The 17,132-nt window shown below is 46.5% G+C and overlaps 2 protein-coding genes across 3 annotated transcripts in view; one reads left to right on the top strand and one right to left on the bottom strand.

Moving 5' to 3' along the window:
- Window positions 1-9,627, bottom strand: HEXD (hexosaminidase D). Its single transcript, XM_076353699.1, has 12 exons — window positions 9,547-9,627; window positions 9,354-9,463; window positions 9,191-9,278; window positions 8,568-8,732; window positions 7,223-7,406; window positions 5,746-5,817; window positions 4,771-4,966; window positions 4,012-4,094; window positions 3,121-3,199; window positions 2,942-3,043; window positions 2,320-2,409; window positions 1-1,504 (listed from the first exon to the last, which is right to left on the bottom strand). The coding sequence occupies exons 1-12, from the start codon at window positions 9,625-9,627 to the stop codon at window positions 1,321-1,323; spliced, it is 1,434 nt and encodes a 477-aa protein (XP_076209814.1). The 3' UTR covers window positions 1-1,320.
- A 350-nt stretch (window positions 9,628-9,977) lies between these two features.
- Window positions 9,978-17,132, top strand: part of OGFOD3 (2-oxoglutarate and iron dependent oxygenase domain containing 3) — a 52,340-nt gene continuing 45,185 nt past the window's right edge. For both annotated transcript variants that reach the window (XM_076353704.1, XM_076353703.1), the window contains exons 1-2: window positions 9,978-10,069; window positions 10,424-10,641. In XM_076353704.1, coding sequence (XP_076209819.1) covers window positions 9,978-10,069; window positions 10,424-10,641 — 310 coding nt within the window. The remainder of the gene's footprint in view (window positions 10,070-10,423; window positions 10,642-17,132) is intronic.

The raw sequence follows: 17,132 nt of genomic DNA, 5'->3' as shown, positions 1-17,132 counted from the left end.
TTGAGTATCAAAGGATTTATTAAAGTAAAATAAAGATCATGTGACTTTTGTAATTAAGGTATACATAGCAATTGATTCTTTTTGGATAAAAATCTGCATGTGGACCTAACTCCTGTAGTGCTCATTAAATAAGCTAGATTTGTCTTCTGCTGTACTTCTTGTACTTTCTCTATCTAGACCTACACTCTTCATAATAGATTGTTCCAAGAAAATTTCAATACCTCTGCTTCCAAATTACGACTTTCAAGAAAGCAATAAATGAAGCAAACAAGTAAAGAATATCTTGAATATTCATGGTAGTGTACTTAACTACCAGACTCTTGAATTATTTTCCCTTGTGGTGATTATCTCAATGCTCCAGTTAAGTCCGCAAGATATATTGCTATACATTATATTAAAAGTTCAACATTGAAGCAGAATAAAACCAGTGTTTTTCCCTCATATTCAGTAGACTTTAGTCATGCTTCAAATTTGGATGAACCTGCAGTCTCAGGTTTTACATAGCGAAGTAGATGCCTTACAGTGACTGGGAGGGTGCTTTTCTGGGGGGATGAAACTATGCTCAGCTTCGATGATGCTTTGGTAAAATGTCAAGAAGCCTGATGTGTTAAGGCAGTTGTCCCTCAAAGTCCAAGTGTCGCCTTCACTGTTGGCAACAAGGCTCTTTTCTATTGCTCCCTCTTGCTCTGTACTGTCATGGTCCGTGTTCTTTCATGCACCTGCTGTAACCTAGTGAGCAGCGAGACAGCAGTTCCCTGCTCAGACTGCTGCAAAAAGTTGGATGTTAATTTTCTGATCTCAAGCTAATCAATCAAAGCTGGATTTAGGACCAATGGTTTTACCTATTTCAAAGACTGAAAAAGTCCAAAACAAAATTGGACAAATCAACTGCTCTATGCTGTGGAAGGACTTGTCCTACCATTCCATCATGACACATCTCTGAACGTACCTGGAAGAGGAATGAGTCACAGAACAGGCCATAAGGACTTCGAGCATGTTTAAAGTATCCTAAATCTGTCTTTTTATGGAAATGGCAAAGGGAGGACGTGCTGGCTGTTGACTAGAGTAGAACTTGTGGAACTTTTCCAGGTCGTTATAATTTAAGAAAGTCTATTGTTACAAATACTGAATTTGGAAGAAACTGGGTTTTCCTCCTGCCTTGTAACACAGCTGAGTTCTGACTCGTTCCTGCATTCTGTTACACGAGGGGAGCAAATCTGACTTACAGGGCAGGTGATGCAACTCTTAAGATGACAAACTCTAGCTATCGGACTAGTTGCAGATTTCCACTAGTCATGTTTTCCCATGGAATCAGACAGACTAACTGAAATGCCCCTGATTTTGTGCTTTTATTGCTTTATCTAAGTCATCCACCACTTCCTGCAGCTTCTGGAGGCTGGGGTGGACGTTCTCCTCCATCCACTCCTCTACAGTGCACTTGTGGAAAACTTGCTCCATGGCTGCTTGGAGGTCTTGCACCACAGCATTCCACTTGGAGAGAAGACTAAGCAGAAATCAGAAGGAAGAAACAATCACATTTGCAGCCGAGCTCTGCCTCAAGGGAGGGCTAGCTTACTGGGCCTTTTAAAGGGAGTACAGCCCTTAAAATGACTTTACAGGAAGAGAAGCATCTATTACAAGAGCTCAAAGGACTTGATTTTGTGCAGATGGCAAAAGGTTGATGCTGTTTGTGTTTAAGTACCATTAATCTTGGCACTCTTCTTCTGCAATGACACTTAAAGTACAGAAATGTGAGCTCAAAAAAACCACCGTACACATTCTAAGTGTAACTGAAACCCACTGTAAGACCTGTTAGGAATTTAATGCTGTTTTTTATCAGCAAGAGTGGATGCAGTTGGATGTTCACCTTATCACAGCAAAAATGTATAAATTTGCTATTTGGCATGAATCAGCATCATCTTTAGGAAAAGTTCTGAAAAGCACATACAGTGACGGGGAGCAGGGGAAAGGGGTCAGGTTTTATTCCAAGCCCTGCCTGGAACCTGGCCCACGGCAGGCTCCTACGCTGAGGCTAACAACTGCTGTAAGATGCAGCCTATCTAGGAGTAACTGCATATACAAGGGAGCTTTTTGGAGATCAACTTTGTACTTGTATTCAAAGAATTTGTTCAACAGAGGCAAAGATAAGCATGTTCTTCTGTTTAAAACTGTATTACGAGTACTTCATATTTGATTTCCACCGATGCTTCTGAAGTGATTTTAGAAAGAGGCAAAGAATCAAAACTATGTGTTGGGCACTTGAGTGCCCAAAATATGACAGGCTTTATTTCCCCTATAATGCAAAATAAGTGCTGTTACCTTACTGCATCTGGCTGAAAGTGATGCATTATTATAGGATGAATAATCCTCCTTTTTCTGTGGTAGGGGCTGAACCAGCCTGTGACATATCTGAAAATGAATGTTAGTATGAGCAGTTTTTTGAAACGGCAGTGACATATGTGTTTGTAGGCTGACAGGGAGGTGACAGGGCTTTAGCTGAACTTCTCCTGCACAAATAGAGATAATGCTTAAGAAGTAAGTAAATTTAAGTCTATATATCTTTGGAACTAGCTTGTAAAAGACTGTTCCTGGCAGATGAGAATAACCGATCATCTGTTGCAATTTAAATTTCATGTCAAGCTCCTTTTTTCGGTAACCATACCATTAAAAAAATTCATTTTTACTTTAAATAACAGATTTAATTCAGGAAAGAACTTGATTCTTGAAATAAGGCAGGACATAGTGTTTAGGAATTCTGCTGAAATACTTTAAATTTGCATCTAAGCATTACATTCTGCTGAGGTGTCAATATATAGGGATGTGACGCCTGAAATGCAGAGCTTGACGTTTAAATCACCTTGCTGGAGTTATGCCCCATTTGGAGATGATACAGCTCCCACACTCCTGCAGACAGCCAGAGAATCAACATAAACCTTATTACCTGTTCCTTTCAAGAAGTTCATCCACTGATGACTTGAGGTAGAAACTAACTTGCGTCACAAGCGTAAGGATATTGCTCCCAGGGAAGGTCCCCAGACTTGTGCTGTCCAAAGAGGATCCGTTAGTTTCTGAACTTACCACGCAACGAGAAGCATCTGAATCCCACAGCTGGAATTTTACCTCATGAAAGTTTCAGTTTCCAGGTTGGACATTCCCAGGAGCTTTTCCACATTTTCTTTAATCTTTTCAGAATAGCCACCTGGCAGAAGACAGTGGAAGTAAGTAAAAGGAGCCTAAATAACCAAAACGTTCTTAAAAAGGGTTTTTCTGGAGTACCCTGCATTGGCTTAGTAGTTCTCCTTGGATGAAGATTTTTAAAAGGTAAAATGGAAATAGAACAAGGGAAAAAAAACTTGGGGGTGGGAGGAGTACATTGTCTTTCACACAATTGCCTTGTGCTAGGTGAAGCACTTCCTAGCTATGAGCTTTCCATTCAGGGTGCTGAATATTTTTAGTGCCTCAGTTAAACATAGGTAAGTTGTGGTTTTTTATTTTGAAAATAAGAAATGCAGAAAGACAAAAATAAAAATTCTATTGGCAAGTGCCTGTGAAGAAACCAGAAACTACAGGAAGTATTTTACCAGCTAGTGTACTACCTAGATCAATTTTAAGAAAATTGATTCATTAAAACAACTTCTGTATGTAAACAAGATCTAAATCAAAACAAAATCAGTCTCATTGATACACCAGTAGTGTTTCAAATCAGTTTCAAAAGCAATTCAGCTGCTTATGTTTTTTTTAGTATAAGCATGAAGCAGTTTGTGACCTTTTACGGGCTGAAACATAATAAATGATTAGTGTACTACGGCTATTTTTAAATACTTAGGCCAAGAGGCTTCTTTGCTCCTGTATTGCAAACATGCAAGATGTATAACTTATTGTACATAATTCAGACCACGATCAGATAGTCAAACCACCTCAAAATATAAGAAGCCTGTGCCAACCTCAGGGCAAGGTCACTTCACTCTTGTGCTAGGCATTAGCTGAGAGAGAATAAAGTTGTCATTGTACCATTCTTTAGTGCCTGCAGACATACAGCCAGTGATGGAATTGCCACAGGGAGAAGCTCACACAAAACAGAGAAGTGATCATACCTAAATAAGAAAACATTCATTCATTAGACATTTTACTGTTAGAACATACTCAACAAGTGGGAAGTGTTAATATTTCAATCACTAAAATTCAAAGAGCTTTAGAAACATCAGTTTCTGTCTCAGAGAAGGGACCTTCTATCTCTGAAATGCTAAGTATTCCTGTCTTACTAATAAGAACAGATACAAATCAAATTACTTTCTCAAGCCAAATTAGGGTCAGAAATTGGAACTCAGCTCTCTCGTATTCCCTTAGACCTCCTGACTTGCATAAAAACCTTTTACTCCTTCATTACATTAACAAAATCTTCTCTCTTACACAACTTCATTCTATTTGAATTCACATTAGACATTCAGATATACACCATGCGTTAACCATGCCGTCTATAAGCAGGCCAAGGTGGCACAAAGTACGTTCAAGCCTTCAAAGCCAGTCTGTTACTGTTGGTGTCTGCCAAAACAATTGCTCCTGCTGATTAATGCTGTAGCAGTTGACTGGAACTCCGACACCCACCCTTCGCAGTCAGTTGGGTGAGCCCCAGCAGTAACCGGCAGGAAGGATTGCAGGGTTGCGAAGTTCCCTTCTAAATCCCCAGCCTCCTTGTACCTCTTAGGGAGTTTTTGGGTGGAAGTTTGTTTCCATGTGATCCTCGGAACCATTTAAAAAGATGTTCCTTACCTTTGCCAGCCGGTCAGCGCGATACCTTCAAGGACATCAGCGGGGCTATTGCTTGCCACTTTCAGCCACTGAAGATGGTTTTTTAAATGGTGTCCAATAAGCGTTAGAGACTGATTCACTCCTGTAGCTCCTTTAAAAGCACTAGCAAACCACACCTTGGAGAAGCCACATCTACGATACTTCTCTACGAGATGCACTGAAATAAGACACAAAAGAACACTGCAGGACAAGTCTTTCTCCATTTTCAGCGTTGCCTGTAATAGCATTAACAGGAACCCAGGTCCAGTTACAACAGGCTGCTGAGCCTTGTCCTGTCAAGTTCTGAGCATCAGCAAGGATGGGAGATTTGACATCCTCTCTGAGCAACCTGTTTCGGTGACTGCCCTCCTGTTTTCCTGTGCCCAGTTACTATATTCCATTCCCTTGAATTGCCAAATTGCTTCAATGCTAAGAACCATGGGCACGTAACGAGCATGCACAACATCTGACAACTGATTCTTCTTTCAACAAAGAGATATTTGTATGCATGTTAGATGCCTCATTGGAGCCTTTAAGAGTTTTTCCTTTGAATTCTATAGATGTATGAAGCCTTGAAGCTTCTTTTGTAGAGCTGTTCAATACGGAGCTATCTGCTCCCACTGCAAGGAGAGTTAATGTAACAGTGCTTGTGAAAAACCTCTCAATCTCCCATCAGTGATTCCATAGCCCTGTTGAAAAGAATTGAGCAGCAGACAACGCAAGTCCTTCATAGGAGAAGCATAAATAGAAAAACAGAATAAATAATAGCAACTATTACGTGAAATCAAACAAGGACTACGTTTATGCTACTAAAGCAATAAAAAGCAATTTAACAAAAATAGAATTTTTTGGTGTCCAACTAAGGTATGTTTTAATCATACTATTTTGTTTTGGCTGTTTTGCTTAACAGGTAACAGGGCTCTTTGCTTCTAAGCAGCTCAGCAGAGAAGTACAAACCTTTGCCCTCCACGTCGAGGTCTGCTGCATAGTCCCAGATCATTGGCTGCACAAGCTGTGGGACCCCAGACTCTGAAAAGAACAGAGTTCTTCTAAGTAATGGAAAATAGCCAGTTAAAAGTGAGAACTAAGTACCTATTATTGGTGCAGTAACACATGACTAGAGCTAACCATGGCTTGTCACTAGAATTCTTCATTTACAGTTGAAGTGCCCATGGGCATTTTCAGCCTGGCCAGGGCTTTGAACATGCGGGTTCACATGCCAAGGGCCACTCCTTAGACATCTTGAAACCACTAAAATGGATCAGCAGTGACAATTCATCGGAGATCCCGTTCATCCCAAGCCCATCTCATTCTTAGTCCCTTGAATCTATCAGTATACCTGCTGGGCTGACCTGGTGGAGCTGCAAACTGCACATGCAAGATTTCAGCTAAATTCAAAGGAAGTATTCACCCTTTAGGTTAGAGATTGTCTGAGCTGTGTTTGCACAGAACTTAGCTTTTCAAGATGCCTTTAAAGTACAAATAAAGATACAGGTTTAGCTTCAAATCCCTTTATAATCAACTCCCTGACTAGTTTTAAACATGAGAAACCGATCCCTAGAGAAACTGCAGTAAATTATACAGAAATTCAGTATTTTAACTGCATCCCATTTTAATTTGTTTAGTCTGCAATTGCCTGTAGCAGTACAGTGCACTCAGCTAGACGCTGCGCTGCTTCTGTGGAAACTGCATGGGTCCTATCTGCATCTTTTTGGATGATTTCCCACTATTAAAGCCATGAATAGGTCAGTCAGTGCTGGAGGAGCTCTTCACGGTATTGTCTAAACCTGTTTGGAGCAGACACTAAATTTTTAGAGCCACACAGGAGGCTCTGAAAATGCTGGAACTCCATCTGTGCTAGGGCTACTCAAATTTTAGCAGTGGTTTCATATTTTTCAACAAACAAGACTCGTGACGTCAGGTTCTTGGAGCTATCCCACAATTCAGTATCGGAGCTCCTCATGATGGGCGCTGTGATCACCTATACTGTCAAAGACGCCCACAGGGTCGCAGCTTCTCTGTGTGAGTCTGCACCACCGGAACCAGATGCTGCACAGAGCAACAACTGACATTAAAAGGTGGTGAAAGGCACAGAAATTTAGGCTGAGACCACAAATGCTAATAGGCTGCTTTTTAATGCGTAAAGAAAGTAGAATTGATGGCAACCACTGCCTGATGACTGTTTTGTTTGTCACTGTGTATTACCAGCTGGAAAACTAAAGTGTTTGTGTTGAGACTTGCCCACAGTCATATAGAAAGTCCGTGACATAGCCAAGGACTGAATGTCTACTCTCTAGTCTAATGGATCGTATCTCAACTATTCTCAGATTTCTTGTTTTCACTATTTTCATCTGCCAACCAATCTGTTTTAACTGGTTGCGTAAACTTTTTTGTATGCTACAAAATATGACTCACCCCATCGCTGGTCACACACCTGCCAGTGTTTCCTCACTTATCCCTCTGAGCATATCATCCCACACGATGGGTGTCACAGTGGGATAAGACGAGGCCACACAGCTTGCTACTGCTTTTATGTGGGATAAGCACAGCTTCTCTGGAGTGTTGTCTTGCTGCTGCAGCCATTGCTTTGACTCCTCTCCTTCGCCGAGGTAGTAGACCTGAAGCATCAAACAAGTAATCCTGACTTCTTTTATAGGATGAGGGGGAGCGAGTCTGACACAGTGTCGTGAAATCATACAATATTCAAAACCTATTGCAAAGACGTGACCCACTGAGTGGACATATTCAAAAGCACCTCTCGGTGTTGAAGACACTGCAAGCATTTCTATCAGTCTGCAGGAGACTCTGGCCCTGACTAAATGCATCACGTAAGGGAATTTTCCTATAGAAACTAAAATAGCTAAAGAATAATTAAAGCATGCCGTAGTTGTCTTTGGAAGGTTTGTCCTTGGAAGTAGCTCTCACCAGTTTTACTCAGTTCAAATCTAGCAACCCATAAGGTCCTGAATTATATAAAATGAGGTTCCTGTCTTGGGGAAGGAGATCATTTATACGTGAATCTAGAAGTGACTTGGGGCCATGTCCAAGAGTGGCCCCAGCGTACTTGGTCCTATGCAGAAAGTGGATTTGGGCCTGTTAAGCTGGATATGCATTTAAACTCTTTGTTGTTTTAGAGCAGGTTTTATCCAAAACACGTTTATTCTACATAAATAGTATTTTGCTTTACAAAAGTTTGCAGGTCCCTACCTAACCTTGCCCTTTGTTCCCAAACAACAGGATTCAAAATGCTAAACTAGTATCAGTACAGTTAAGGTGATCACAATAAATTTCAGGGTTCTGTGTGCCACGGGGCTGGTTTTAAGAAACCCTGAGAAAGGAGAAAACTCAAGGTTCTCCTCCTCAAGGAGCCAAACTACCGAGAGAAAAAAAAAACCCACTTCCCACCACAAAAGGGCTTACTTTGAGTAAGTTAGCCAGAACAATGAGCCAACATCTTACACCAAAACTCACATGATTCTTAACGAATACCTCTGATTGATACCTCACTTTAAATACTCATTTGAGCTAAAGCCAAATGCTGAGTTAGCTTTAAGAAACAGCTTTCAATACTTTCGATATTACACTCATCAACAGAAATGACATCCCGTGCTACTGGAATCATTTATTGTCAAAACAACTTTTCTACACTGGCTTGAATTGGTGTCTTCTGTCCCCAGAATCCTACCCAAAAGTGGCCCGGGCACCACCGAAATGCAGAGGCCTCGGCCCTGACTATCATTCCTCACAAAAAAATATCCCTGGCTCAAGAGAAGTCCCACCTCATCACATCCGATGTGAAACCATTTTAAGTCTTCGTGCAGTGCCATGACCTGGTCAATCATGGCTTTGACCAGTGCCCGCGACTCCTCTTTGTGTGGGTTGAGGGCGTTGGGAAACATCTTCACCTCCCGGAGATGAGCGAACTCTTTGTGCTTCAGCACAAACTGCAAGAGAAAGGGGAGCTCGGGGAACGACCGCAAATGAAGGGGACAGCGGTGTCCTCTTGTGTCACCAGGGCTCTGCTAACAGTTGTCCTACTAAAACCTGGGTTTTGGCCGTGCGTGAGCACCGAGGACAGCACGAGGCCTCTTGCCAGGGGTGGTACAGGCAGGGGGGGCGCGGCTGCAGCTCCACAGTGCTGCGGGGGTCCCCGACCACGAAGCACCTCACGGGTGAGGGAAACGGGGTGTGGGGTGTGCAGTGCAGTCTCACCCTGGTGTCCGGAGCGCGCAGCTGACGGGAGCCGGGTAACCGGAGCACCGGGAGATACGGTGAAGATTTCCCAACAGAGCCACCCCCACGCCGTGCCAAGGCCGAAGCCGAGCCGGAGCCGCTGGCCCCCGCTCGCCCAACCCAGCGTTCCCAGGCGTCAAAAGCGCGACGACGCCCGCCCGGTGCTCACCTCCATGTGCCCGAAGGTCTGCACCAGCGGCACCACCTCCAGCCCCTGCGCCCTCGCCTGCCTCAGCACCGCCCTCGCGTCCCCGGGGCTGCGGGGGGAGAGCGAGGCGTCAGGGCCCGGGCCGGCAGCGCGGCCCCCACCCCGGGCCCTCCCCGGGCGGTACCTGTAGGCGTGCGGGGCCCTCAGCGGCTCCAGCGGCCCGGCGTAGGGGAAGGTGTCCTCGTACTCCAGCAGCAGCCCGGTGGCGCCCAGGGCGCGGAGCAGCGGCAGCACCTGAGGGGGCGGGAGGGGACAGCGGGCGGGTGGGGCCGGGCCGGGCCGGTGCGGGGAGCCCCCGCCGCCCCCCGCCCCCTTACCTCCGCCAGGTAGGAGGCGCGGGGCGGGGCGCCCTTCAGGTCCAGGTGCACCAGGCGCCGCCGCGGCCCGCCCGCCTCCATGCCCGCCGCATGCCGCCGCTCCGACCTCGATTGCTCCCGACTGCCCGCTCGAGGCTGGCCGCGGCACCGCCGGCCCGCATCGATTGCTTTGGCCTGCCGCCGCGATACCCCGGCATAGAGCGCTTGACCGCGTCCCTCTGCCCCGGCTCCGGCGTCTCGGCGCCGCCCCAGCGAGGCCCCTCCGCCCCGGCGAGGCCCCTCCGCGGCCCCTCCGCCGCCGCTCCCGCCTCGACTCTGTAATGGATCGCGCCTGCCTGTTTGCCTGACGCGTTTCTGCTCGGCGGCCGATTGCTTTCCCCTGGCAGGCGGGAGAGGCGGGCCGAGCGAATCGCTCTGTCTCGGCGGGCGCGATGGCTCCGCAGCGGCGGGCGGCGCCGCGCGGCCCCGAGGGCGGCGGGACGGCGGCTGGGCCGGACCGCGGGGGCCGCCGCCGCCACAGCAGGTACCCGGCGGGGGCCGGGGTGCGGGGCTGTGGTTAGCGGCCGCTGTCCCCGGGGGGTGGCGGTGCCCGGGCCCGGCGGGCTGAGGGGAGCGGCCTGCGGCAGCGCCGCCGGCTCCTGTGGGAGCTCCTGTCGGAAGGCGGCCTGTAACCTCCGGGCATGAAAGAGGGCTAAAAATTGCCTGTGTTTATGGATACGTATGTGTATCCGCAAAACGAGGGCTCAGCCGGGGTACCGGCTCTGGCCCTTGACCGGGTCTCCCCGGTACCGGGCGGGGTAGCGGCCAAAGCGGTTCCTTGCCGGCTCGGGAGCGGGTCGTTTGCTTACGTGGGGCTGTCGCTGTGCTCCCTCCTTAGTGCCAAGAAGAGCAGAGGCCAGCAGGAGTCACGGTGGAGGTGGCTGAAGACGGCGTTCCTCCTCTCCTCTGCTGCCATCGGTGGTCTCCTGAGCTGGAGCTACCTGAGCGCCGAGGATGGGGTCACAGAGGTGCTGGCTCATCACAGCGAGAGCCTTCAGGACAAGTTCATGGAGATCCCCTGCTCCGAGGACTACGATAGCCACAAAAGATTTGAAGGTATTTGGATAGGATTGTCTGAAGTGGGATGAAGCAGTCTTCAGAGGACTATGACAGGCCGACTGCTGTCTAAGTCTGTTAAACCAAATGTGTACTGCAAAACTCCTGTGTTTCTGGCAAACCTCTGGTCACTGTGCGTGTTGTTTAAATCCCCAAACATTTATGCCTCTTGGGCCAGCCCAGAAGTTGTTGTGTCTGAGAGGTTTTTCTGTCATTTCTACATAATTCTCTTCTGAAACTGCTTTGCCTAGGCCATGTGAAATAAATCTTTTGTTAAATCTGTTTCTAGTGTCTTTTCATACTCTGATTCTTGTATAGGCTTGTGGGTGAGTTTGTTACTGGTAAATACTATATAGGGCATGGAATGGAACTGATTTAGAACATGGTCTGTGCTGCCGGCATGTGGTAATTACACAAATGCCAGCTTCTGATCCACCTGTTTTGAGATGTGTGTGTGCAGGCACCTTTTGATGCTGCCTGCAAAGCATTTCTCCTCTGTCTTTATGTCCTTCAGCTGAGCCTGTTTTCTGTCAAATTGGTATTTGTCTCCCCTGGCACTTATTTCTGTGGAGTGTTGATGTTGGATATTCTAGAGAAATGGAAGGTTTTAATCTTCTCTGATGAAGAGCAATGAGAAAATTGCAGTTTGTGTGGATAAGCTACTGATGTTCTTTTTCAGATTTGCAAAGTGTATCTTGATGAACACTTTGAGCCGGTACTGCTGCCAGAAAGCAGCTCTGCTCTTGCTTTTTGTCAGCCTACCAGTATGTCTAGCTGTGTGTTGACTGATAAGCTATTGCATCTAAAAAAAAGTATTTCTGAGTTAGTTTTTAGCCAAATCAGTTGTCTTATCTGGTTCATTACATGGCTGACAAAGCACTTGCTGACACAAAGCTGGAGGCGGTGTGGAGGCTGGGAGAAGTTGCTTGGAGCTGAGGAAGAGCAAAGCTGATCAAACGGCTGGCTGGAGAACATAGAACAGTCTATGAGGAAAGACTGAAGGAGTTGGGACTCTTTTTTCCCGGAGAAGAGAAGGCTCAGCAGGGACTACATCACGGTATTCCGATGTTAAGGGGCAGCTACAAAGAGGATGGAGGCTCTTCCTTCACAAGAAGCCACATGGAGAAGACAAGGGGCAATGGGTACAAGTTGCACTGGGCAAGGTTTCATCTTGATATAAGAAAGAAATTTTTTTAATGGAGAGAACAGTCGATCACTGGAACAACCTCCCCAGGGATGTAGTAGAGCCCCTATGACTGGAGGTTTTCAAGATGCGCTTGGTCAGGGTGTTAGATAATCTCATCTGGGCTCCCTTTCCCATGAAAGGCTGGACCAGGTGATCTTTTGAGGACCCTTCCAGCCTGGGCTGTTCTGTGATTCTACAATCTCTAACTTTATTCCAGTGCCAATTCTGGTAGAAAGTGTTCATCAAACTGCAGCCTGGATGTGGTGCCCCAAAGATGTGGAGGTAATTTCCCCTGCCCTCTTCAGGTGGCTGGTCCTGGTGCTGTTGGTCGAAAGGCTTATAACATAAAACAAAAGTTTGTGTAGTCTGTGGTCAGATAGTTTTTCCTCGGTGCTGCTACTGTAGCATCTTGTTTGGAGGATTCATCCCAAATGTTATTGAGGCCAAGACAACTGCTGTCAGGAAGCTACCAGCAAGAAAACTTCCTCAGTAGGGGGATTTTTTGACTGAGCACATGAAAACACATGTTCCGTTTTAACTTTTCATAGTTAGTATAAGGAGAGACTGTTTCTGGCTTTATTTGCATAGTGCCAAGGCCAGAGGAAACTGTGCAGCCAGTGTTGCCACAGATTTGGTAGTTATGACTGATCTGAGGCTAAAACTGTCTGCATTGTGCTACCAGGGCTTTTGCTTATCAGAAGAAACCCCCCAAACCAACAAAACCTTATTTTTCCCTTTGCTGGTTTGCAAGAAGAATTTTCTGAGCTGTGGACTTTCGGTCTTGGCAACCCCATCAGTTATTCTTTCCATCATAAGGAAGGCAGGAACTTCAAGGATATCTCTGCCTGGGAAGAGGAATGAATGTGTTCTCTCTTCTTGTGATGTCATGGGGAGCAAGCTCTGCAAATGCCAGCTGCAAGGTGAAGTGTGACCTCTCTTGGCTTTGTATGAGAATGCTCCTCCCAGGTTGATGCCAGCCACGTCAATCAAAGGGGAGGCATCTTGTGTGAGTTTGTATTCTGGTGTTCTAGTTAGATGTTTGCTTATTGCTGTTTCTTAACTTATGTGATTGATTTTGGTTTTTAGCAGATGTTTTTACATGTGTTCCCCTGTGTTATGCTTTCAGCAAGAGATCAGTGGTATTAGGAACGCGTGAACATGTGTTTTGTTGAGTGGTTAATTGAAGCCGTGCTGTGATAATGAACTTTGCTCGTTTTTTAACGCTTGTCTCCTGCTCGGTGCCCGCAAGAGGGTGGTGGTGAGCTGCTGAGCCTTGCTGTCCCGTCAAAGCTGGCTCCTTGCTCCACGTGTGTGTTACCGATAGCTTAGTGAGGCAGTAAATGCGGATTACAGTTCTCTGCCAAACCGGATTCAGCTCCGGAGCTTTAGTCACTTTGGAAATAGCTTTCTATCACACAACAGCTTTTCATTCTCTGTCTTTACTCTGGCTTGACATCCACAGCTGCTGGCTCTGTGTCAGAAGGAGGCACATTCCTATCATCACTTGACGTCTGATGCTCAGCCGTAAAGTTTCCACAGCTAAGATGAGCTTTTCATTTATGCACCTGTCCCTGCTTCAGACTGAACTAGTGCAACTGAGCTTCTAGTTTGCTTCAAGTGATATGGTAGTTGGTGTCAGAGCAGTGGTTTTATTTCCATAGCACTGCCTGCTAGTAAACCTGCTTCATACAGAAATAAAATGAGTTATTTTTCAGAGGCCAGGCACTTAACTTATTATACTTGCAGAAGATAGGGTGTTCTGTGAGCACAGTCTCATCTGCGTTCTGAACCCTGCAGCCAGACCCTGGCTATTTCTGCTGTCTTGAGACATGGTTAACTACTTAAAACTACTGTGGCTACTAGTGTGTCTGATGAAACTCCTGCGTAGTCTCTTATGTGTGTTGATATATTGTGTCAGAGTACAAAGCATCCATGATCACTGCCCAGGAGACAGCTTTAAGATCATAGAATCATAGAATCGTTTAGGTTGGGAAAGAGCTTTAAGATCATTGAGTCCAACCATAAACCTGACACTGCCAAGTCCACCACTAAATCACATCCCCAAGCACCACGTCTACACGTCTTTTAAATACCTCCGGGGATGGGGACTCCACCGCTTCCCTGGGCAGCCTGTTCCAATGCTTGACAACCTTTGCGGTGAAGAAATTTTTCCTAATATCCAATCTAAACCTCCCCTGGCACAACTTGAGGCCATTTCCTCTCATCCTATCGCTTGTTACTTGGGAGAAGAGACCGACCCCCACCTCACTACAACCTCCTTTCAGGGAGTTGTGGAGAGCGATGAGGTCTCCCCTCAGCCTCCTTTTCTCCAGGCTAAACAACCCCAGTTCCCTCAGCCGCTCCTCATCAGACTTGTTCTCCAGACCCCTCACCAGCCTCGTTGCCCTTCTCTGGACACGCTCCAGCACCTCAATGTCCTTCTTGTAGTGAGGGGCCCAAAACTGAACAGAGTGTTTGAGGTGCGGCCTCACCAGTGCCGAGTACAGGGGCACGATCACTTCCCTACTCCTGCTGGCCACACTATTTCTGATACAGGCCAGGATGCCATTGGCCTTCTTGGCCACCTGGGCACACTGCCGGCTCATGTTCAGCCGGCTGTCGACCAGCACCCCCAGGTCCTTTTCCGCCAGGCAGCTTTCCAGCCACTCTTCCCCAAGCCTGTAGCGCTGCATGGGGTTGTTGTGACCGAAGTGCAGGACCCAGCGCTGAGTCTTGTTGAACCTCGTACAATTGGCCTCAGCCCATCGGTCCACCCTGTCCAGGTCCCTCTGCAGAGCCTTCCTACCCTCAAGCAGATCAACACTCCCACCCAACTTGGTGTCATCTGCAAACTGACTGAGGGTGCACTCGATCCCCTCCCCCAGATCATGGATGAAGATACTAAACAGAACTGGCCCCAAACCTGAGCCCTGGGGAGCACCACTCGTGACTGGCTGCCAACTGGATTTAACTCCATTCACCACAACTCTTTGGGCCCGGCCATCCAGCCAGTTTTTTACCCAGCGAAGAGTACGCCCGTCCGAGCCATGAGCAGCCAGTTTCTCCAGGAGAATGCTGTGGGAAACGCTGTCAAAGGCTTTACTAAAGTCTGGGTAGACAACACCCACAGCCTTTCCCTCATCCGCTAAGTGGGTCACCTTGTCACAGAAGGAGATCAGGTGAGTCAAGCAGGACCTGCCTTTCATAAACCCAGGCTGACTGGGCCTGATCACCTGGTCGTCCTGTACGTGCCGTGTGATGGCACTCAAGATGATCTGCTCCATAACCTTCCCCGGCACTGAGGTCAGGCTGACAGGCCTGTAGTTCCCCGAATCCTCCTTCCGGCCCTTCTTGTAGACAGGCGTCACATTTGCTAACCTCCAGTCAACCGGGACCTCCCCGGTTAGCCAGGACTGCTGATAAAGGATGGAAAGTGGCTTGGTGAGCGCTTTGGCCGGCTCCCTCAGTACCCTTGGGTGGATCCCACCCGGCCCCATAGACTTGTGTGTGTCTAAGTGGTGTAGCAGGTCGCTAACCATTTCCCCTTGGATTATGGGGACTTCATTCTGCTCGCTGTCCCTGTCTTCCAGCTCAGGGGGCTGGGTACCCAGAGAACAACTGGTCTTAGTATTAAAGACTGAGGCAGAGAAGGCATTAAGTACCTCAGCATTTACCTCATCCTTTGTCAAGATGCTTTTCCAGAGACTAGATCAGTGGATGTGGAAAGCAGAGAAGTTTGTGGGCAGTGGAGGAAAAGGTCTAGCACCTAGGCTGCTGGTGTCGTTGTGGGGATGGCATCCAATAAATCTTTGCCTCTTCTTGTCCTGCTTTGAGATGGCTTACATTAGGGGAGCATCATGATGGTTTTTTTTTTCTGTCACGTGAATCATCCCAGTCTTGGCAGTGTATGGTGCTTGGGCAAGTACCACTTTAAGTAGAAGACAGAGCTGCAGTTTAGGCACTTGGACCCCTGTGTTACATTCTGTTTTCTGTGTACTGAGTAGGAACACACAGGGAGTACTTGTGTTTTTGCATGCTTTGGTATGCTTCTCCTTCACCTTGACTGAAAAAACTTGGATCCAAAGCAGAGTGCCTTATTAGATAAGTAAATGATTTTGTGTCTACTAGGCAGAAATTTGTGGAAGCTACTGGGTACTTTGTAATACTAAACTGAATTTCTCCTGAGCGCAGATTTTCCAAGTATGCTTTTAACACTTCAGTGCTCCCATGTATCATGCTCTCTTAGACCAAGATGACACATTCCTTAATGCTAAAATTGTTTTCAAAGAAACACTGTTCTGATTTTTCCTTAGCATTCATCCAGTGTTTGTGCCTTACTGTTGGTACCTGACTGACTTTACGCTGGACTACCTTTTTCTTGTTTTTTCTTCTCAGTTCGGAAAAGCTTCTGCTGTTGCCTTCAGAACACCTCCTGCTTCCAGTACTGTCTTTGCCAGTTCTTTGTCAGAGACCCTAGACAATTGTCTGAGGTAACGCTGTAGTTTTGCCAAATCTGGACTCTCCAGTACCAACCTTTCCAAAAGGGTAAGATCTGTGCTGTTGTTTGCAGCTGGAAATAGAGAGCACAAATCTCTTCTGAAATCAGAAGTCTTTGCTAGTGTCCTTTTTGCAGAATGTCGTACAAAGAAAACTCTATTTAGACAGGTTTGCCCGGAGAATTGAAATTCTCCTTTGAATTTACTCTTTCCCACCTCTTCTCTCCTTGAACATCAGCTTTCCCTCATCTCTAAGACAATTTTCTTTGCCTTTCAAGCATTAAAGAGACCTTTTCAATGGCAGAAGGAAAGTCATTCCCCTTTTCTTGTCTCTATTAGCCAAGAGAGGTTCCTTGTTTTTCTGTGTTCAGCTTTCTCCAAACGCCTTAAAATCTCGTTTTTCTATCAGCCTGTTACCTCAGCCTTTTTTAATGTTGTTTTTTAAACAGGACTATAAAAAAAAGCGTACTGCCAATATCCAAACTTGTGCTTCATAACATTGTTGACATCTTTATACCCAACAGAACGTTGGGTACAGTGTGGAGTATATGTTATGTGATTTGTGATTGATGATTATTGTTCTGCAAGTCTTTGAGTGCATCTTATGGTTACTAATGAAATGTTTGGTAAGGTTTTTTCCAGTTCTGGGAACACAAATTGGTTCCTCTTTGGCTGTTTTTTTTACATGCATCTGAGTTTAAAATTGGGTGCTGGAAGCTGTTACTGCCTCAGCCATCTGTCTCACTCTTTGGGTGAGTATTTGCGAGCCTGGAGGCAGAGATGTCTCATCCCTGTCAATTGGCTTATGG

The sequence above is a fragment of the Aptenodytes patagonicus genome, chromosome 16 (genome assembly GCF_965638725.1).
Source record: "Aptenodytes patagonicus chromosome 16, bAptPat1.pri.cur, whole genome shotgun sequence".
Classification (NCBI taxonomy): domain Eukaryota; kingdom Metazoa; phylum Chordata; class Aves; order Sphenisciformes; family Spheniscidae; genus Aptenodytes; species Aptenodytes patagonicus.
Note: the sequence above shows the minus strand (reverse complement) of the source record. Positions and strands in the feature narration are given on the sequence as shown.

Coding starts and splice junctions, on each gene's coding strand:
- HEXD (XM_076353699.1), bottom strand. CDS start 9,627: ATGGAGGCGGGCGGGCCGCGGCGGCGCCTGGTGCACCTGGACCTGAAG. Junction 4,967..5,745: donor CCTCGACGTGGAGGGCAAAG/GTTTGTACTTCT, acceptor GTCTTATTTCAG/TGCATCTCGTAGAGAAGTAT. Junction 2,410..2,941: donor GAACTTCTTGAAAGGAACAG/GTAATAAGGTTT, acceptor ATTCATTTTCAG/ATATGTCACAGGCTGGTTCA.